Source organism: Miniopterus natalensis, chromosome 4, assembly GCF_054644295.1.
Source record: "Miniopterus natalensis isolate mMinNat1 chromosome 4, mMinNat1.hap1, whole genome shotgun sequence".
NCBI lineage: Eukaryota > Metazoa > Chordata > Mammalia > Chiroptera > Miniopteridae > Miniopterus > Miniopterus natalensis.
The window spans coordinates 43,230,600-43,252,781 of record NC_142084.1 but is presented as its reverse complement, the minus strand read 5'-3'; the positions used below and the strand labels follow the sequence as shown (position 1 = coordinate 43,252,781).

The following is a 22,182-nucleotide window of genomic DNA, read 5'->3' as shown; positions in this document are numbered from 1 at the left end:
AAGGAGGGTAAGTTTAGTAGTCATTGCTCTCAGAAGAGCCTGTGTCAGACAACAGTAAATTTTCCATCATTGGAGATATTCAGAGAGCCAAGATGCCATAGAAGAATGAAAGCGTCAAGGAGTGATTGGACAAGATGAGTTTTAAAACAGTGGGTCCCTAAACAAGGTTGTCACCTGTCTATAACAAAAGGAGGAAAGCAAAGTGCTATTGGGTATGTGCAGGCTTTGGGGGGCCATGGGGTAAAAGCAGCATGCAGAGATATGTCAGTTATAAGGTTGCTAACTTTCCTATTTTGTGATAGGGTTTTCCTTCTGAGAATTTCTTTTATCTTTTTCATATTAAAATGTCATTTTTATTATAAAATATTACATATTTTATATTTAACAGTAAATGATAGATAGTTCTCATGCAAAATTATAATTTGGTATCTCTCTCTCTCTCTCTCTCTTTCTCTCTCTCTCCTTCTTTCCAAAATTTTTTGGTTCTTAAAACCCAAATGTTTGGAAGCTGTTGCCCCAGTCCTTTTTAGTCTTGACAGTCAGTAACTGAAAATTATTCCTTTTATCTTTACATAGAATGTTACTTCAAGTGAACAACCTGGATTCACACTTTTTGGATGTTATTTTGGCATTCATTTAAGTTATGTCATATGAATAACAATACACTAGTATCTTTCAGAAAATAGGTGGTCATCATTTTACAAATGACTGTAAGCAAGATAGTTCTAGAGTTTTTAGCTAAGGAATTCTGCACTGCCTTCAGTATTGTTGATCATTAATATTTTATTAAATATCCACAAAGTAGTAGTAGATTTTTTTTTTTAAGTTGTCCTGGCCCTCGGTAAGTGTGGAACAGGGCTAAGAAAAATAGTTTTAGTCAACCATTATGTTATAATTTAGGAACCAGAAGGAACTTATTTATGACAGAAACTTTGAGTAACCAGAAGTTTTACAGATTTTAGCAGAGTAAAGTAAATTAATGACATTTGATATCAGCATTTTTCCTTTCCATTTTCCATAAAGAAAGGCCTTAAATCAGATCATTTTTTCCCCCCAGAGGCCTATGTACTAGGCTACAAATAAATCCAGTTAGCCCAATAAAGATATTCTTTAAAGTAGCTAGAGTCATTTTGGACAATTACAGAATCTTAAACTCAGATTCTAAGAAATTATTAGGAACAATACAGAGCAAAATAGTTCCCAGAGGTAATTTTAAAAATTATGTCATCTGTTGAAGATTTATAATTCACACATGAAGAAGATACACAGTCCTTTACTGTCCTGATGAGGATTAATCAGTGTTCTGAGTCCCAGTGAAGCTCTTTAAGGCAGGAAGAATGCAGATTTGATATTGAGGCCAGGGAGGGTGGAATGCACCAAATGGCAGAGATACCGCCATTATGTGGGAGAACAAATGTACAGTACAAAATGCTCAGCATGACGAGAAAGGCGATCACTGTAAAAGCCTTTCTAAGTGAAGAGGTCTGCTGTAAAATGTGGTGGCCATGTGCCTAATGGTTAGCAATAGAGGCCCTGAAATCACACTAGATTTGAATCCTGTCTCTACCACTAACAGGACATGCGACACTAAGCAAATTACTTAATACCCGAGCTTAAATTTCCTCCTCTTTAAAAGAAGGAAATCTATACAAGTATTTCTCTAGGACCACAGTGTTGTGTATATGAGTTAATTCCTATAAAGTACATAAAATAGGACAAGGCATACAGTAAGCACATGGCTCACTCATCTCCAAGTCTTTGCTTAAATGTCATCTTCAGTGGGGCCTTCCCAGACTGCTCTAATGAGATGGCAGCCAACCCCACTCTTTCTTTCTCTACCAGCTTATTTGTCTTCCCACTCTAGAATGTCTTTGCCTGGTCAGTGAGGCTCGGTGGTTGAGCGTTGACCCATGCACCAAGAGGTCACCGGTTTGATTCCCAGTCAGGGGCTCGATTCGCAGTAGGGAGTGTGCAGGAGGCAGCAGATGCATGTTGATTCTCTCCCATTGATGTTTCTATCTCTCCCTTTTCCTTCCTCTCTCTTTAAAATCAATTTAAAAAAATATTTTTTTTAAAAAAGAATTTATTTAGAATGGGTTCTTTATTCATTGCTGTATCCATAATGCCCAGAACAATAGTGTCTGAAATATAGTGGTTGCTCAATAAATAATTGTTAGATGGAGGGTAGAGGGGACATGCATACACACACACACATACACATACATATACATACACAAATATATGTGATAGCTGGTGGTGTTATTTATTAAAGAAGAACTTAAATTAGGAGTGAATTTTGGGGGCACAAAATACAAGCAGGAAAATAAAAGGGCAGCAAGAGTGACAATGGCAAAGAAATGAGCTTTGAGGAAAAAAGGCATAGAAGTGGCATCATTAGGTGCAGATTATCTTTGTGGTATATCATTCAATCCTCTCAGCAAATCATGGTAAGTTAAATAAAGAGAATATACATGCCTTTCCAAATGGGCTGCCTACTATGTTTATACTCAACAGAAACTAATAATTATTTCTAATTCCTATCTTCTTACAGGCTGGAGATACAATAACAGAGCTGGAATCTGTAGACGATGACTGGATGAGTGGAGAACTAATGGGAAAATCTGGAATATTTCCCAAAAACTATGTTCAGGTTTTACAAGTCAGCTAAAGATGAAGCTTGACTGTGTTCCTTGGCACAAGAGCTCACTTGAACTATCACTTTGACTATCAGATATGGTTTTTTGCACTATTTTTTTAAACTGAAAGAAATATCTATGCTGTACATGGCACACTAGAATTTTCTGAAAGCAGAAAATGTCTAAGTTTCATAATTAGCTTTCACTCAGAGTAGAAAAGTGCAGGTGAAAACCCATGAGCAACATGGACAACATCAAAGAGGGTGAGCAAGACAGGTAAACACTTCCCCCAGGGAAAGCGCCTGGTGACAAGGGAGGCTTACAAGCAAAAGTTGCACTTGGACATTTATTTTCATCAGCAGAAGTCAATTAACTGTGCTTCATTTTTTCACTTTCTTTTAAAAGGAGGACATTCAATATTCTACATGCTGTAACTATCAGGGCATGGTTGGTAATATAAATTTCATTTTTTATATTCAAATTAATTCTAACAGCTTAAGTTCATTATCTTCATTCTCAGGGCAAATCCTTGCTTCAGGAGGGGGTAGTTTATTGACTAGTTGGAGCCTGCGTAAGAACTCGGTGAATCAGCTCATGCTCGCCAAATGCTTCTTGTGTTAATAAGTGTTTCCCCTTTGCCCAAGGATTTGCAGGGGGTTAAAATTTGATGCATCTTAGTCAAAAGAACCAAAACCACCCTGAGATGCCGTGCTAATATGACTAACACTTCCACATACCTGCTGTACTTATTTTTTTCCTCCATTTATACTTTATACAGGCTTGTTATAAAGCATATTTTCTGAATCTACAATCATTCTTTTGACAATTACTGGTACCCAAAGAAAAATTCATTTTCTTTGTGTAACTCCAGTAATATGTAAAAACTGTGTCTTGTTATAGTGGTACATTATGAATCACATATATCTCAGAATACAGAGCAACTGTTAAGATGGAAAACAATACCAAGCCCCCATAGCTCATTTCTTCCCAGTATAATCAGAATGAAAAATAATTTAAGAAGGCTGATACTCTTTGGGGTTTTCCCCCCCAGCTCATCCCTTCACAATTATTAAATAAAAAACCACTTTCCTGCTGTATCCATTGTTATACATGCCAGGCTTAAGCTAAAAGCAGTTCTTTATAGGACTGAATCAATTCTAGTTTATGAGCTAAAGCCAAATAAGTTGAAGACAATCTTCCAAACAGATCAATGGAATAGAATTTCATTGGAAAACACTTTCCCAACAATGTTCATGACTTTCTTCTATTTTTAAGAAGATTTTGATATACTGGGCCACTTTTTAGCTTTTGTTATTGTTTCCCATTGTCCAAAAAGTTAGGCAGCCAATGGTCAAACCATTATGTGAACACAAGATGGAGTTTTAGAAGGGAAGAGCTATTTACTTCATCTTTGATTAAAGGTCACCTGCCAGTTATATAGTTATAAATGATATAGGGGCTGCATTTTTCTGTATGTTTTGGGTAAAGAAGACAATATAAAGAAAACTCTTGTCAAATTTTACTCAGGAGTAATTTCATGAGAAATGGATGACTTAAAGCATTATCCCAATTAAATTCCCATTTCTAGCAAGCTGTATAATAGGAAGTAGGGTGTGTCTGGAAAAGGACATGAGATATATTTCTTTGCCTGTTTTATTTTAACATCTTATATTAAAGATCATGAAAACTTAGCTTTATTGGAGAAAAATACCCTCTTAAATTTTGGCCTTCTGTCAGCAGAATAATAAGTGTCATAGTTGTAAATCTACTTGACATTGTAATAAATGCAGCTGAACTTTTCAAAGTCCTTTTCTCATACTAGACCAAGTTTTTTTGAGAATGGAGATGGTATCTTCTCTTTATAATTCCAGCCCCTTTGCTCAGTATAATCTCAAGAAAGGTAGGATGGATGGATGGATGGATGGATGGATGGATGGATGGATGGATGGATGGATGGATGGATGGATGGCTTATTTGGCAATACCGGCTTGGATACACTGAGATCTAATATCTTTCCTCCTTAATTTGACAAAAATATTTATTGAAACAAAATTTTGCAGTTTTTATGTCATTTCACTTCATCATGCTACAGTTTTTGCTTGTCATTTATTATCCACTCAACTGACAAGAAGACAAAATGTAGCTTGGTATGGGTTTTCATAGGTACTTTATTATTCTGTATATTGATTGAGCATAATTTTTATAGTCTGAATTTCATAGGGGAAAAATAGGAATGTATTGTTTTTCCTTTCAGGAATTTTAGGTGAAAACCTGATATTGTTCATCCAAGACTCCTCAAAGTAGAATCTCCAAATACTTTTTAAAAAAATTACAACTAGAGAATTCATTTAATATATTATTCTTACCCATTTGATTACCCCTTTGAACACTAAAAGCAGATTTCATTAAAAGATGCACTTGTTTACATGGCTAGAGGGGTAATGTAATAAATGTCTTTTATTGTGCTCTAGGAAATCACAGTTTTTGAATACAGCCTGAAACATTCCGAGTATCAGTATATTTATCAAAATTTGTTAGAACTGGTATTTTTTAAAATATTCTTTTTCTATAGGGTTTTCATACATCAGTATTCTTAACAATAACTTAGTTTTTATTCAATTTCTTAAGCTTAGGTAAATATACCTAGAGAAATACTGATGGCTATATGGACAAATTACAAGGATATTTGTATAATCATTAATGGTTTATTCCTTTTAATTAATGTCAAATGCATATGGGCCATAGATATGACTCATAATTCAGTGTCATTTTAAATGCCATTGAAAACTTTTAACAGTGAATTTTTCCAGAACAGGAAATAATTTTCTAACCTATGCCTTTATATTTCACTGTAATTATAGAGGGGGGAAAATACAAAGCCTATTTCAGAACAACAGCACCATCTAGGGGCCTCTCACCTAATGGCAAGTCCATCCTGTTACACCACAGAGGAGCGTCTTCGGACCAGAGCTGTACCTGCAGAGGTTAAATGATTTGCCTAAGGCCATACAGGTATGGCAGAACCTAAAGCAAAACCTAGCTCCACTGTTCCCAATTCAGTACTTTCTCCATTTGTTGTGCTGAAGTGGTACATTTCTCTTTAGCAGTTAAACAAGTATAATTGATCTGTTTTATTGGCCTGAAAAGTTTAACTTCTTTGCTACAATAGGATTAGGACAAGTTATAATGAATAAGCTAGTAAATTTTTATTTCAAAGCCTGAGACACATTCTGGGTTTCTTAAAATGAATCGTAATTGTATGTACACCATGGATTGTTTATCTTCAGATACTGCAAAGTAGGCAATAACTCAGTGAAATATTTCTCAGAATAAGTAATGATTCAGATTCATAATTCAGAAAGGACAATTACCTCCAGTTGTCTATCTTGTTTTAAAAGAAATTGACTGACACTCTTAATACCAAAATATTGGCCCATATTTAGTTCTTTATAATTAAAATAAAGCTACATTTCTCTCTCCAGTCATATCCAAGTTTTTTATTGGATAGAGCCCTGACTCAAAGGATCACCGATGCCCACCACACTGTTCCCCAGGATCCCAGTTGGCCAACAGCTGAAGAACAGTTACTTCTGAAGAGCCTGAGTGTGTGGCTATCCCTTCAGTGCAGTACTATGCCTAAGACTACACTAGGGAGACAGTGGTTTCTTCTCTTTAGCCATATGAAATATCAAAGTTGTTAAAAATATACAGTGATTGAAAAAAATCCAACTGATCTGTATATACAGAGCATTCTAGGGGAAGATGAATGTGTGTGAGCAGGCTGACGCCTGCCATCTTTGCTGGTGTGAGGGGCCTCGTTGGGCTGTGAGAAGACCTAGATGTCCACAGCAATAAGGGAGTTGGGGGCAAGTTCATAGAACAGAAGAAAACGGCAGTAAGACTAGTTATGAAGGATGACTTCCCCTATGCAGGTGTGTCGGGCTGATCCTGTTGGATGGGGCTGATGATGGCCTCTATATCGTATTCTGTTTGATGGACACCAGGAGGGACTACTTTATAAAGAGAATAAGGGTAAAGATGAAACTGTAGAAGCCGAGTATCTTGGGGAAGATGAGAATCAGGATCCCGGCTTAGCAGACCATGCACACTGATGTTCCCCCACACACAGCCGGCAGCCAAATCACTCAAGCTGGTACTGAGCTTCAGAAAGTTAGATTTTCTTTTTTAGGATTTGGCAGTGAGGATCACTACCATCAGGCCATAGATAGCCAATTATATTGACCCTGACCACTAGAATGTGGGACATCTTGATCAGATCTGGCCACGTGATCATGGAGGTGATGCCCAGCCCACCTGCAGAACTATACCTGTAGTCTAGGTCCTGAATACCATGACAACCAAGAAATCCACGACAGGAAAAAAAAATGTATTTAGGTTTGGTTCCAGACTTGAATGGGTGTGACGAGCCAATTTCATTGTGTGGAAAGCATACCCCAGATTAGGACATACACAAAAATACAACAAGTCTGTGACCTAGCTGGCTAGACCCACATTTTTAAAAATTGGGGTATGATTTGCATAAAATAGATAACAAAGTACATAATTCTAAGTTTTGACAATTATATACTCATATAGCCACCAATATATAGAACATTTTCATCATCCAGGAAGTTCCTCATACCTCTTTCCAGTCAGTTATCTCCCCCCACATCCACTTACCCCTGCGGAGCAATCAGTTCTCTATCATCATAGATTCATTTTGCCTGTTCTGAAACTTAATAAAAATAGAACAACATAGTATCTGCTCCTCCCTTCTGGATTCTTTTGCTCAAATTAAGTGGTATAACAGGTGTTTAAAATTTTAAAGCAGCTACTCATTTTCCAAAGTGGTGGTACCATTTTACACTCCACTATTAACGTCTGAGAGTTCCAGTTACTCCACATTTACCAACATTTTATCAGTCTATTTGTATTGTCAGTTTCAGCCACTGTGGTTTTGATACAAAACCAGTAACAGTACTGCAAATAGACTTCTAAGAGCTTATGACACCTGAATTCTTTACTTTATGGTCTTAAATGGAAGCTACCTACCTTTCATAGCTTTCACACTTGCATTGCTTATCACATTATATCCGGTAGAGAATTACCCATTAAGTCAGTGTGACTGGAATACTATTAATGACTGTGATTGTTTCCTCTTTAAGGAATCATGAGTGCTCGCCACGGCAGCACATATACTATAAAAAAAATCACCTTATTGATACATTCCAAAATGTGGCTTCAAAATACTGAGGAGGAAGTGTCAGGAACTGGGCTATTTTGACATTTTACCCAGTAGCCTGCCAGTTTTATGGATGCTGGCAAGACACAAGACTCCTGGGTCAAAAAGGAAGGACTTATTACTGCAAAAAGCAATAAGTCGGAGCTTCATGTTCATTTGTTTCCCATCCCACAGAAGTGATTCAAATGGCCTATCACACAGTGGGTTGCATAACGGAAGAGGAACACTAACATTTACCACAATAGTTAAGTGGCAACAAGCCTGCTTTTTCCAGGGGGAGACATTACCTCGCCCCTCAAGGTTTCTCAAGAGGATGCAAATACAGCCCTCAGAAATGGCCCAGATAGAGTCATCAGAATTGAAGTCTTGGTATACTCAACAAGAGCACGCAGGGACAATCAGGATCCATAGCTGATTGCTTCCCAGTTCGCTCCTCTGCATGACACAATCTTGGCCAAACGAGATTTTTTACCTGAGTATGCTCCTTCATCAGCGATTGCCACTGGTTAATCTAAGAGGTTAGACTCATACAGTTAAAGCTGTTATCTGTAATATTCAAAGTAGCAGATATAGCTAACTTGCAGTGACCACCTCAGTCATTCTCTCCAGGTGCCCCGACTCTGCATAAATCCAAGGGGGTGTAGGAGCAGTAGGTCTTTAAGCTGCCCTTATGTATTCCAAGGCCAGACTATTCATTACAACCTGTGCAAATGAGTTTAAACTGATCTGCTAATCCTTGGTGTTACTGGCAGTAATTAAAGGCAATAGATGGGCTAAAACCTGCCTGAAATGGAGACCTCTCATGACCCATTTCTTCCCCCCACATACAAAAATGTAACTCAAGGGCACAGGTCACTTTCAGGTTTAGTGGTAAATGTCCAAAGACTGAGCCTAGGGCTCTCCAACATACTACGGTCTAAGGATGACCTAGCAAAGGAAAACCAGTAACATGGGAGGAAAACTTTGAAGTGAGATTTAAAGCACAGTTAAAAACTGGAGGATATCAACTGTCAAATGTCACTTAATAGAGGTAAAGTGAAAAGCCAAGAATGAACCATTGGACTTAGCAATAAAGGCAATGGTAATCTTGACAGCAACAGCTTCCTTTGGAGTGGTGTGAGGGAGAGGGGAGCCCTAACAGTTCATCCAGTGACAAGGCAGACAATGTGAACACACCCATAGGTGGCAGGGTGGAAGTAATGGGAATCAGCTGAGTGCAAATGAGAACGAGGTTCGAAGAGAGGAAGGGTACAGAACAGACCCAGTGGAAGAGTAAGTACTCAATAGTGGGCTGCATTAAATGGCAATAATCAATTTCTCTAGCCAAGTTCAGCTTCACAGTGCAGGTGCACAGTGGGGCATTTTACAGCTATAGGAAGAGATAGCATTTGGGTTTAAAAACAAAACTAATAAACTGATGAACAAAATAGATCCAGACACAGAAACATGGAACAGACTGAGGGATCTCAGAGGGAAGGCAGGGGTGGGGGAGTGGGTGGGGAGAGATTAATCTAAGAACTTATATGCATAACCTATGGACACAGACATTGGTACGGGGAAGGCCTGGGGGTGGGGTGGATGCAGGGTGGAGGAGATCAATGGGGGGAAAAAGGGGGACATCTGTAATACTTTCAACAATAAACTAAAGCCAACTGGCTCTCTCCATTAGTCAGTCTATCTTATCATAGACTGGGCATCAGTATTACATAACTCCAGAAACTCTAGGAGCAGGGCTCTGCAATGTTTTAACAAGCTTTCCAGAGGGCTTAAAAACCATCAAAATTTAAGCCATATTAAGGGTTTCGTTTTATTAGCCATCTCTAACTAATCTCCAGATCACTACAGCTTAAAATAATCACTACCCTTTCTCAGCTACTTAGAGCAATAGTTAAAATCCACACAACAGGACAGAAAAGTTCACATTACTATCAGTTCAGAACATACAATTCACCAAGCTGTTAGATTTTAAAAGAATGATCAGAAATAAAATATCACAAATAAGATTTTTTATTCATCACCATTAAATGTCTGAATTTTAAACAGATTCCTGGACCGGGGGCTCATATCCATCAGCTCGTTCAACTTTAGCACCTGTCTCATCCCCAGTAGCTTTTCCAGAACTGCTACCTTCACCATGAAGCTCCATGAGTTTTCCCACTAAAAGGAAGAAAAAAAATTCTTGTTACAGTATACATATCTTGAAACATTGGTCCTTCAATGTTGTGTAGGCATGACAGAAAAAAAGCCACTATCTGGCCACCCAAAAAACAAACACAAAAAATGCATTTGACCATATAAATTTTTTTCAGGAATCCAGTGATTTTTCACTTACATTCAAACTTGGGCTTCTTCAGCATCTTGACTTTTCTAACAAAGACATCATGGAGTGGATAAATAGACTGACAAGCCTTTTCTATGTCTTTTCCAATGCTGTCTGGAATCCTACAAACCAGTAATGATAGATTAGAATAAATCTACATGGAATATCCCCCCCCCATTTAATCCATAAATCCTCATGTAAGACAGTCTACTACTGCCCCTTTACAGGTGAAATGATCTGAACTACACAGCTATAGTTAGTAGCAAAGTTAGCATTTGAGCCTTCTGAGTCCAAGCTTTGTGCCTTTTCCATTACACCCTCTTAGCCAACAGCATGGGAACATCAGAAAAATGTTTTAAGTTTTATCACTGGACATCATATGGGACCGAAACATTTTGTCATCACTTATTCCCATACATTACTGGTTGTGGAGGGTTTTGTCTATTCAATATATTTTCTAATTAAGACAAAAGCACTTCTGTGCTCTAAGGCTCACTAACTGCCATGAGACAGCTTCATTCGTAAAAGGATAAAGAAACCAAATCTTTTGCTAAGCACTGGGCATACTTTCATTTCAAGGGATATAACTAGATGGCTTCACAGACAGGATTTTAGCACAGGTCTGTCTGACTCCACCTTGTCTTACCTGCTTTCCCTCAGAGATTCAGAATGGTGTGAGGGAAAAGAAACACTTACAATTTATTGACCACTTCTTTCAAGTCATTTGTCTGCACCTCTCGGGTCATGATTTCCATCATCTTCTTCCGGATTTGGCGGACCTGTTGATGCTGAGCATAAGAGGTCTTCCGAATCTGATTGTTGCGTTTTTTAGTAAAACCAACACAGAATAGACGAAGCAAATAGCCATCCGTAGTCTTGACATCAACATGAGCTTCAATCATGGTCTAGTGAAAAAAAAAAAAAAAGATACTGTCAGATACACCAGGTTTTAATGTTATTAACTTTTATTCCTCAAATTCTATAAAAAAACTGGAAGTACTCATCACACAACATAAAAGTATAATATAAATTACATGTCAAATTTCCAGAATTCACATCCTTGAAGTGAACTTACCCAACAGTCCTCCCTCCTCCTCTCTATCCCCACCATCACGGGCAACAGCACCCATCCCCTACTTTTTACAAATGTATGACAGCCTTTAACATTCTTCCCTTCCACCCAATCAAATGTACTACTCTGCAACACAAGAGGAAGATAAGTTCTAGGAGAGACTCTACAATATGGACATTGACACTTACATTTTTTAATAAAAAGTGTTCTAAATAGGTAAAACGTTAACACTAAATGCATATACTTTTAAATGTCCTTTACGTTCCAAACTAAAGCCACACTGTGGATTAAATATTCAATTTCACAGCTAAAATACAATTTAAAAATCCGTTAGTCCTATTACTGCCTAAATTTAAAAACCAAAAACTATCTTAGGTAGCAACAAGAACTAAATCGCCTCTTCTGTATTTTGTAAATTGCATACCTTAGTTAATATCCCCAAACTGGACAGTTATGCCAGACACATCTGAACCCATACAATTATTTCCTATAACAATCATACTGTTTACTAAATGCTGTGTCAAGCTTTGTGCTAAACATGAGAATTCATCCTAACTCCATGAGATGACACTCTTACCTACATTTTTGAGATAAAGAAATCAAGGCCTACCAAGCTTAAGTTACTTGCCAAAGAGAACACAATTGGGAAATGGAGTCGAGATTTCAATTACACATCAGAGGCTCTGCTGACTCCTATTAGCCAGAGGTCATCAAGGCCAATCCAAACCACCCTTTCGCTTTAAAATCCATTAGACTTTGAGGTGCAAAGATATTCTGAAGACAGGCAAAATTAAAAACCTAAATCTAGATGTTCCTCAATCTGCGACTAATCTGTGCAGCAAAATGTTAAATCTTGAATTCAATTTAAATAAATAGGAGGATCATAGTTTGCTTACTGCTGTTGCTGGAGTTCCAGTGCCAATTCCAAAGTAAACAAGAAAACATCAAGGTTTTAAAATAAAACCTAAACCTCAACTGTACCATATGATCCTTGCTGTAATGACACCATGACATGACATTACACTTTGGTCATGCATGCCACAGCACCATGACTTAAGGAACTTTTGTTCTCACCTGCCATTTTTTGACCATCGAGCACATTTTGTCACGGGTAAGATCCATGCCATGGAAATTAGTCAGGCAGTTTTTGCCCTGAACATCCTCAGTAATTAGCTTGAATTTTCTAAATGCAACTTCATCATTCTGCAGATCAGCTAGGCTCACTTCAAAAACACGACCCTTGAGACCATCAGATGCGATTTCTATAAAACAAGAATCAATTGTCTTAACATTATGAACCACAAAAGCAAAGTCAAGCATAAGTTGAGCTCAGAAAGTTAATAGTAAATTATATAAAGACCTTAACTCTTGTTAACCAAATCCATATGGACACCAATAACTTACTGACAGAGCCCATTAAAAGCTCAAAATTATCCATGCACATTTTCTTAGGAATTTTAAAATCTGCTTCTACAAGTGTCCCCAAAACAAGCACCACTGGGGCCAAAGCTGCAAAAAAGGACTGATACTTCCTTCAAGTCTCCCACTAGAGAACCAATAATAGTACACCATGATACAAACAGGTCTCAAAGATAAATTCAAACCAAGAATTAGATTACTCACTGGTTCCTTGAGTTCTTGTGACTAGCGTTTTCCCGATATTTCTTATATTGAACATAGCTGGTGCTTTCACATCATACCAATCTTTCTTAGAAAATGGATCAACCCTGGATTTACAAAAAAAAAAACAACAAACAGGTTTTATCGCAGATCACATAATTCTTTACTTTTATTTTCCTCACTAATGATGACAAAAGGCTAGCTGGCATGTAGAAACTGCAATAAACTATTCTATTCCTCGCACAGTGAGATGAGGGAGCATGTGTAAATCCAACTCTTCCCACTGTGTCCGTCTCAGTTAAACCACAAATGTAGCTTCCCACCCCAACTGGCTTTTCCACCACACAGGCAGCAATGCTTCCAAATAACATGCATGTCTCCTGAACTTAACTGGTACAGGAAGACGCATACTGGTAACCCAGGCTCTTTTTAGAGGGCCTCACGAAAGCCTATTTGGAGGTCCCAGGTTCCACCCGGTCCAAGGAGAGGGGCGAAGAGGGATCCTGGGTGGACAAGAGTGCCTTCACCGACTCCAGCTCTTGGAGTTGCACCCATTACCGGCAGACTTTATGAAGCCTGTGAGCCTACAATACGAAACACGCCAGACCGGGGTAGCGACAGCAACCCGGCTCAAACGGGCGCGCACGGGCTCAGAAAGCCAGGGGGAAGACAGCTGGCCCGCCGGGACGCAGCACCCAGATCTCCCAGGCCTCGGATGGGAGTTTACCAACCCGGCAAGGCCAGCTCAATCCGACTGGCATCCTCGTCATCCGGCCCACGCCGCGACCCAGAACCCTCCCGCGGAGTCTAGCAGGACCCCAAAAAGCGGAGAGCCACGACAGTCGCCACTTACACTTTCTTCTTGGCTCCCTTTTTGCCGCCTTTCGTAAGGCGCTTGTTCTTTCCCACCGCCATGGTGCTGCTCAGGGAGCCAAAAGGGCGGAAGTACAACTCGCGCGAGAACTTAGGCGTATGAAATGGGGCGGGCGCACCGTCGACGTGACCTCTGACCTCTGTGTTTCTCGGGCTTCAAGAATATCGCGATAACAGAAAGGCACGCCCCCCCGACTGCAGCAGAGACAGCGCCCTCAAGTGTGGGGAGGCTGCTCGCTGGGAGGCTGCGGTCAACCGGCGCGGGCGCTGCCGGCCTGAGGTGCAGGCTTCGGGTTACCGGTGGTTTCCGTGGCTCTGATGTTCGGATTTAAGTTTCCGTGGAAGGAGAGGCCCACTGAACATCGTTCAAAGCTGAACTCACCATCTCATCTTTAAACCTGTTTCTTCTCCAGAGCCTGGGATTTGGAATCGTTAGATCCAGGTTCAGATGCTACTGCCCACGTTTCGCCTTGTGACCTGTCCATGCTTCAGTTTCCTCGTGTTTAAAATGGAGATAGTAGCCGCGGCTGGGTGGTTCCGTTGGTTAGAGCGTCGTCCCGTACACCAAAAGGCTGCGGGTTTGATTTTAGGTCAGTTAAAAAAAAATTTAAATTAAAAAAAAGTAATAATAAAATAGAGATAGTAATATAATCTACCTCACAAGATTGTTAGGGTTGTGTCACTTGGAAGGTGCATATTGGTGCTGTTCTGTTTGTCGATACGGGTCCTGGTTAGTGGGGTATGTTAGCTTTGTGAAGCTCACAAGCCGTGCACTTACTTGTGTGCTTTTCTATATGTTTTTCATACATTAATATATTCTTTTGTTTCTTTTTAAAGTGAAGCCCTGGCCGGCTTTGCTCAGTGGGTAGAACATCGGCCTGTGGACTGAAGGGTCCCGGGTTTGGTTTTGGCCGCCGGTGGCACTTCATCCCTCGGCCCTCGGGGGCCTCGTGCGGGAGGCAGCCAGTCGACGTGTCTCTGTCACACTGACGTTTCTCTCTTTCTCTCCCTCTCCCTCCCACTCTCTCTGAAAAGCAATGGAAATAATATCCCCTGGTGAGGATTAAAAATAATAATAATAATAATAAATAAAGTGAAGTGAATCTTGCTGAATGGTTCCCTGAGGGACTATGGTTCCAGTGTTCCCAGATGTTTGGATCTTTTTTTTTTATTTTGAGAAAAGCTGGGAACTTTTTATGTGAAATCAAATTGTTCAATTTTTGCAACTAATAAAAAGAATTTTTTTGTTTTAATGTAGGAATTTAACTAAGTATATCCTGGCTGGATGTGGCCCACTAGCTTCAAGTGTGCAGCCTCTGGAAAGCTGGCCCATGCAGGCTTGGACCTCAGACAGTTGAGTTCCCTTCTCTAACTTCCCCTCCTGCAACAAACCCTTTTACCAAGCCACAAACGACCCACTCACAATGCCCCAGAAGCCTTTAAATCCTATAATCCCTTCCAGTACTTCTAGCCTCCATCCCCTACCTTCTCCTACCCCCACCTTCTAAATCTTCCTAAATCTCCAATCCTATCCTAAAATCTTTCAATAACTCTATTAATCTCATTTGTTTATAGGATAGTGTCAAAGTCCTTACTTCACAACAATATGAATATTCTTAACCCTACTGAACTGTACGCTTAAAATGGTTAAGATGGTAAATTGTATGTTAGGTGGGTTTGTTTATTTTTCTTTCGTTTTTGGGGGGAGGGGGTTTCACCACATTTAAAACAAAAAATATCAATGTCCAGCTCTAGCTGGTTTGGCTCAGTGGTTAGAGCGTGGGCCTCGGACTGAAGGGTCCTGGGTGGATTATGGCCAAGAGCACGTACCTCGGTTGCAGGCTCAATCCCCAGCCCTGGTCAGGGCAGGTGCGGGAGGCAACCATGTATCTCTCTCATATGGATGTCTCTCTCACATTGATTGCCTCTCTCTCCTCTCCCCCTGTCTCTCTCTCTCCCACCCTCTCTGAAAAGCAATGGAAAAAATATCCTCCAGTGAGGATTAAAAAAAAATTAAAAAATCAAAGTCTTTAGCCAAGCCTACAGACACTTTTATCAAGCCCTGTTCACCTATCCTTTTCATCCTCACCACGTCTTAGCCTTTACCAGGCACCCCAACTCCAGTCATCTAGAACTATTTAAAATTCCCTGAACAAAATGGTTTTCTCTTGCCTTCTTGCCTTTTTCCTCATCATCAGGCAAATACCTGCTGTGCATTTTCAAGATAGCTCAGCTTCATTTCTTCTTTCAGTAAGAGACTGATTCCCAGAAACAGGCTCCCAGGAAGCCTAGCACTGCTTAACTTCCTAGTAACTAGGGATTAAACTTGTCCCTTTCTCACTGTGAGTGGGAGGGCACACAGTGCAATCTTTTTCATATTTGTGCTCCATTTCTTAGCACATAGTAGACTCTCAGAATATTTGTTGGATGAACAAATAAGAGGTAGGTGACATTAGTGCTGGTTCTAAGTTTTGAACTTTAGGATCAATCCAGATTTTCAAAATAATTATGGGAACCAATAGGACCGCTATTTTAAAATTTCACCATGTTATAAAACAAAAAACAACTGCCATTTACTATGAGCATCATTTCATTTTAAAATTGTTTTGACCCCCAAAATAAAAATAAAGAACATATCCTCTAAAGGGCCAATCCTTTTATTTTTTTCTGTGAATGACACCACAAAAGGTCAATCCTTTTAAATAAATTAGATTTTTTCATAAATCAGTTTTGAAAAACTCTATAGTCAATCTTTTTCTTGTCTAATTGCAGACTGGCAAAAACTAGAGACCAGTAGAAATCAGTGAGTCCTTCTAAATACAATATTGAGTCTAGTAAACTCTGTATTCTATACTTATAGAATTATTGACTAATTTTATTTTATAACTGGCAGTTCACTAGCTTATAACTTTCCCAGTGGAAAACGTTATAGACTCCAAGGCTACGTACCCCAGAATGAAAACCAAACTTGCCTTCCTCCCGGTCAGATTCCTCTTTCTGCCCAAGAGTTAAAAAGCCACAGGGGAGACATTAATGAAGTCAGCTACATTTGGTTTATTCTAGCAACACCAGCACCTAAGGGATTTGTCAGAGGTATGTATTTCAATCCTCAACTTTGTTTTGTAATAAAAGCTTTTTTAAAAAAAATTTCCCTGACACTGTTACATTAAATGGAGCCATCATCAGTTTAAATTATATTGAAAGAAGAAAGCACCCCATAAAATCAGTTTATTGAGTCTTAACCATCTGAGAATTTCAAAATTAAGATAGAATACAATGGAATAGAAAGATATCAGGATATATCAAACCTAGGAAGGTGTCAGTATTTCATTACTTTTCATCTGCAACTAATCTATTAAATCCACCCAATGTTTTGGAATTTTTATTACTGTTTTTTTTTTATTTTTTTTATTTCTAGACGTTCCATTTAACTCTTTTTCCATTTATATCACTGTAGTTTCTTATTCTTTGCAGGCATCTTCAATATGGATTTAAACCCAGTAAGCATGATTGCTTTACGGTCACTGTATGATAGGTAGTTCCATTCTCTGAAGTCTCTGCCAGACTGTTTCTATTGTCTGTTTTTGTGCTGGTTCTTCCTCATGAAAGTCTAGTTACCTTGAGTTCTTAGTTATATTTGTGTACTGGTCATTGCGTTTGAGACCTAGGATGAAGATACCCTCTTCCAGAAATAATATGCATATCCTGCCATACAAGGTCCTGCAGGCATTTAACTTTTGGTGCTTTGTGTGGGTTTTTTTGTCTTGAGGGGGAGAGGGGGACGTTAATTGAGTTTTTAGCTTTAGGTTTCCTGGACAACCCAGGAGTTTCCAAGGAGCTGTAATTCCCAGTTGGTGAACACATGGAGATGTGGGGAGAGTGGTGCTCTCAGAGGGCTTAGAAGCTCCATGCTCCTTCTCTATATCTCGCCGTATGCATCTCTTCCATCTGGCTGTTCCTGAATTAAATTCTTGTATAATAAGGCAGTAATCTGGTAAGAAACATGTTTCTCTGAGTTCTGTGAATTGCTATAGCTGGTCCTTCAGAAGTACAGGGGATAACCAGGACTTGAGATTGGTGTCTGAACGGGAGCAGCAGTCTGTAGAACTGAGTCCTTAACCTGTGGGATCTGACGCTATCTACAGGTAGAGAGTGTCAGGATTGCTTGTTGGCTTGGGAGCCCCCCCACACACATTGGAATGGGTTCCAGAATTAACATCATTTTCTCCCAGTTTGTAAATACTTTCTGATCTTATTTCCTTCTCATCTGCAGCCCATGGTTTTCTCACCAAAACTCTGTACTTACTTGGAGCTTTATACTTTAATCCAACCCTGCCCTGAAAACCCTAAGCCTAGTTCAATATGCAATCTACTTTCCATGGTCCTATTGCCCCCAGTTTTTTTCACCCCTCTTTGTATCTGTGACCCCCCTCCCACACTGATTCTGCAGTCCCCTCCCACACTGATTCTGGGCTTGTTCATGGGACTTGCTTTGGTCAAGGGATATTAGCAACTATGACTCGAGCAATGGGTTGAAAAAATGCTGGCATACATGGGGCTTGCTCTTTTTCTGTTCTTTAGAACACTTGAGCTCACTAACTTAAGAAACCTGAGCCAGCCTGTTGGAGAATGAGAGATCATTTGTAGCAGAATAAGTATACCCAGTTGAGGTTTCTCCAGAACAACAGTCATCCAACCATCGGGTATTTGAGTAAGGCCACCCTAGACCATTTAATCCAATAGTATTGGTCCAGAACAGAGCTACCCAGCTGACACACAGAGAAATAATGTTTATTGTTTTAAGTCATTAAATGTTAAATGTTGGGAGAATTTGTTTTGCAGCAAAAACATACATTTTGTCTGTCCTTACATTTACCCTTACCCTCAGAGCATGATTAGAGAAAACTGCACATTTCAGACTGGAACTATTAGAAATTAATGGTATCACATCTCAGTTGGGTCCTTGAGGTCCCTGTCAGTCCTTTCACCTGCCAGGTACCCTTCCCCTGCTTCTCAGTGTCTTATTATTCCAATCCTGCACATGTTCCCCCTGTCCCCACCTCAGTCCTGTCCTTTGTCATGTTTAGAAAACAATATTGTTGGCTACTTCAAACAATGTGGGGCCTTGCAGGCTATAGTAAGGACTCTGGACATTTTTCTGTGTGGAATGAGAAGCCATTGGAAGATCTTGAGCATTGGAGTGACACTGTGGCTGCTATGTGGAGAATACAGTGTAGTAAAGCAAGAGTATTATCAAGAAGTTAAAAGGGGGTGGGTGGGTGGAGGGGACCAGTGTGGGGGAGGGAAGGGGACATCTGTAATACTTTCAACAATAAAGATACAGTTTTTAAAAAAAGATGTGGTAGCTTGGTCTAGGGAGGTAGAGGAGGAAGTGCAAAGGGTGAAGAAGGGTGGGAACAGAGCACCATTTATGGAGACTAAGATGCAAATGACATCCTCTGGAGCTGTGAAATGCAGTTGCCCTAGTGGTGGGAGGCAGTGAAAATTCTGATTATATTTTGAAGATAGGAACCAACAGAATTTGTTGATGAATTGTTATGTGGGAAGAAAAGGAGGAATCAAGGATAATCATGTTCTATTACAATGATGGGGGAAGGGGGAAGGGGGAAGGGTGATCACCTACCCTACACCCTCTGGGTGGAAGGCAGACTGTCCTAAGTATCTTTCTAGTCTTGAAAGAATGAATGAACTACTTAATTTATGGATGAATCCTGATTAATAATATTACTTTATAGCAAATTACTCAACTTTCTTTGGGAATATAGTTTGTTTCCTTGCTTTTCTATTTACAAAGTGAGAATAGTATATAATGAGTTCTCATTGTAGAGTGTTATAAATGGGATTATTGAAATGTGCTCTACACCAGTGCTTCACAAAGTCCAGTCATCAGAACAGTTAGAGGTCAACAAACTGTTATCGGCTGCCAATGAGCTAAGGAGCTACTGACAGAATGAAAGCAATTGTGTCACTAAACACACTGTTTAGTTCAGCTGACTTTTTTCTCTATAGTAAAACCTTGTCTATTAAGGAAATAGTACACTGATTTGCATTCTGGCTTAAGCTCCTTAGCCTGTTGCCAAGTTGCACCTTTTGTTGCAGAACTAAGGATCAGATGGATTCTCTAAACGCTGCCAAATATTTTATTGGGCCTACCAAACACATTTAAAGCCTGGTAAATTTCTTAAAGTCCCAAGATGATCTTCAGAGTTATATAGAGGGGTGATGTATTTGAAAATGAGAAAATGCCATTTTTGAAAGGACTTCAGAAAGCTTAAAGGCAGGAGGATGTAGTAGAAAGAACATGGATTTTGTAGTCAGACTTGGTTTCAAATCAGTGCTGTCACCTGCTATGTGACTTTATATTGTCTTTTTTTCCCCCCGTCACCAGTAAGTGAGAATAATACTCTTGAATAACAAAAATTCAACCAAGTAAATTTGACAGATCTAATTGGCTTTGTTGAATAATTCATGAATCAGGAGGCATCCCATCTAGCGAATAGAAAGGAGTTCTGCAAAGCTACAGAAAAGGAAAATTTTTAAAGGTGCAAAGGAGGTGGAAAGAAAGGAAGTTATTAGCAAAGAATGTATTGTTTCAAGGAAGGTCATCCTCCTCAGGGGAACCAAAAGGGTCTCTTGGGGACATTATCTCATTGGGACTGACCAGGTAATTCCATGTTGACTAGTTAAAAGTTAGCTCCCTGGGAAACTGAAACTGCAATTAGATAAAGTATTAAATCTTGATTTGCTGATGTAGGGCTTAGCACAAGTTACTCCATTTGGGGCCTGTTGTATCCCATTTTTTGTAACAATACTTAACCTCCTGTGGTTATTTTAAGGTTTAAGCGACACAATATACATTAGAAGCCTAGAACAGAGCTTAGCATATAGGAGGAACTCGGTAACTATTTACTCTCCTTTTTTCTCTCTCTGTCTCCAAAATAAATATCAGCTGCCCACTCACAGTCAAGTCAGCACCTCTCTATCCTTACCCTTGTTAAATGTCAAGTGTTGCTCTTATTGGAGTCATTTCCCCTGCCTGCCCCTTCCTGGGTTATTTGTTGTGGATTACAGACAGGAAGAAAGAATTGTTCCAGGAGACAGAGCAAGAGAATTGAGAAGGAAAACCAAGATTAAATCTGTACGCAGTGATATTCGTGTCATTACAAAAGTACAGTGGTACAATCAAATTAGGTTCCTTATTACCATCGCTAGGAACAGCACACATCCAGGAGACACTGTTTTTTTTTTTATACCCACACAGCCATTGTTGTTGTTTTGAGGTGGGAATTGAAACCACTTTCCTCACGCTGCAAGAGTACAAGTAGTAGAACTTTCCTTCTGGTCAACAACATTTCACAAAATGAAATTCGAGGGCTAGTATCTAGTATTGTCTTGTTTGGCATCATGTAGATCTGGGTTCAGTCTCACCTTACCATAGAGTAGTTTGACTTACGAAAAGTTTCTAATCTTTCTGAATTTGTTTCTCCTCACTCTATTAGTTGGAAGTTCAGTTCAAGGTCAACATGTTGCACAACTCCAGGGAGGCCACTCACATAGATTGCACAGTTGGTTAAACAACTTTGTTTAGAAACTGTAACAAAGACCTAAGTAATAGTGGCATAAACAAGGTAGAAATTATTTCTCACTTATGTGACTAAGTGTATACAGTCCAGGGCTGATGTATAAGCTCCCATAGTGTTGGAGACTTAGAAGTTTTTAATGATTTGATCAGTCTTATTACTCTACCATCCATAATGTGTTGCTCTTATCCATGTGGCCCAAAGTGAAAAGTCAGCCTTTAATCCAGCAGAGAGGGGAGGGCATGTTCCTTACCTTGCAGAATACCAGCCACAAGTTCCACACCTCCATTCTCCTCAGATCACTTTGCTGTCCCTAGCTGTAAGAGAGGCTGGGAAATGTAAACCTTAGTTATATAGCCATGTGCCTACCAAAAATTATATTACTTCCCAAGAATGGAAGGATGGACATTTAGGAACAACTGCTCTCAGTCTGCCTTAACTGTAAGGTTTTTGTGAAAGTTAAATATATAGCAAGGTACATGATACAAAGTAGATGCTCAAAAAAAGTTCTTCCTTTCTTTTTTTTCATACCCCTACTCTCACCCTTTTACCCCAAAAGGGAACTTATTTCCAGCAGCCATTTATTAGGACATTTACAACACATAAGTAAGAATTGTATCCCTCCCTTCCCCCTTCCCTCCCTCCCTTCCCCCTTCCCTCCCTCCCTTCCCCCTTCCCTCCCTCCCTTCCCTCCCTCCCTCCCTCCCTCCCTCCCTCCCTCCCTCCCTCCCTCCCTCCCTCCCTCCCTCCCTCCCTCCCTCCCTCCCTCCCTTCCTTCCTTCCTTCCTTCCTTCCTTCCTTCCTTCCTTCCTTCCTTC

The 22,182-nt window shown here is 39.7% G+C and overlaps 2 protein-coding genes and 1 non-coding gene across 3 annotated transcripts in view; 1 reads left to right on the top strand and 2 right to left on the bottom strand.

The window, feature by feature from the left end:
• The window catches only part of SH3D19 (SH3 domain containing 19), a 77,869-nt gene extending 72,800 nt beyond the window's left edge, over positions 1-5,069 (top strand). The window contains exon 24 of the mRNA XM_016211212.2: positions 2,552-5,069. Within this exon, the coding sequence (XP_016066698.2) occupies positions 2,552-2,668 (117 nt within the window). The 3' untranslated portion in view covers positions 2,669-5,069. The remainder of the gene's footprint in view (positions 1-2,551) is intronic.
• Positions 5,070-9,869: 4,800 nt separating this feature from the next.
• Positions 9,870-13,849, bottom strand: RPS3A (ribosomal protein S3A). The gene is made up of 6 exons (XM_016211220.2): positions 13,744-13,849; positions 12,894-12,997; positions 12,345-12,532; positions 10,895-11,103; positions 10,211-10,320; positions 9,870-10,035 (listed from the first exon to the last, which is right to left on the bottom strand). Exons 1-6 carry the CDS (start codon positions 13,803-13,805, stop codon positions 9,914-9,916), a joined length of 795 nt encoding a protein of 264 aa, XP_016066706.1. The 5' UTR covers positions 13,806-13,849; the 3' UTR covers positions 9,870-9,913.
• LOC148093265 (small nucleolar RNA SNORD73) lies at positions 10,537-10,608 on the bottom strand. Its single transcript, XR_015714439.1, has one exon. It is a non-coding gene; the product is annotated as a small nucleolar RNA SNORD73 (small nucleolar RNA).
• Positions 13,850-22,182: the final 8,333 nt, after the last annotated feature.

What these genes read in the sequence shown, in the direction of transcription:
- RPS3A (XM_016211220.2), bottom strand. Translation starts at nt 13,805, where the DNA reads ATGGCGGTGGGAAAGAACAAGCGCCTTACGAAAGGCGGCAAAAAGGGA. An exon ending in CACAAGAACTCAAGGAACCA is followed by an intron (nt 12,533 to 12,893) that starts GTGAGTAATCTA and finishes CTTGTTTTATAG; the next exon opens with AAATCGCATCTGATGGTCTC. An exon ending in GAAGAAGCCCAAGTTTGAAT is followed by an intron (nt 10,036 to 10,210) that starts GTAAGTGAAAAA and finishes TCTTCCTTTTAG; the next exon opens with TGGGAAAACTCATGGAGCTT.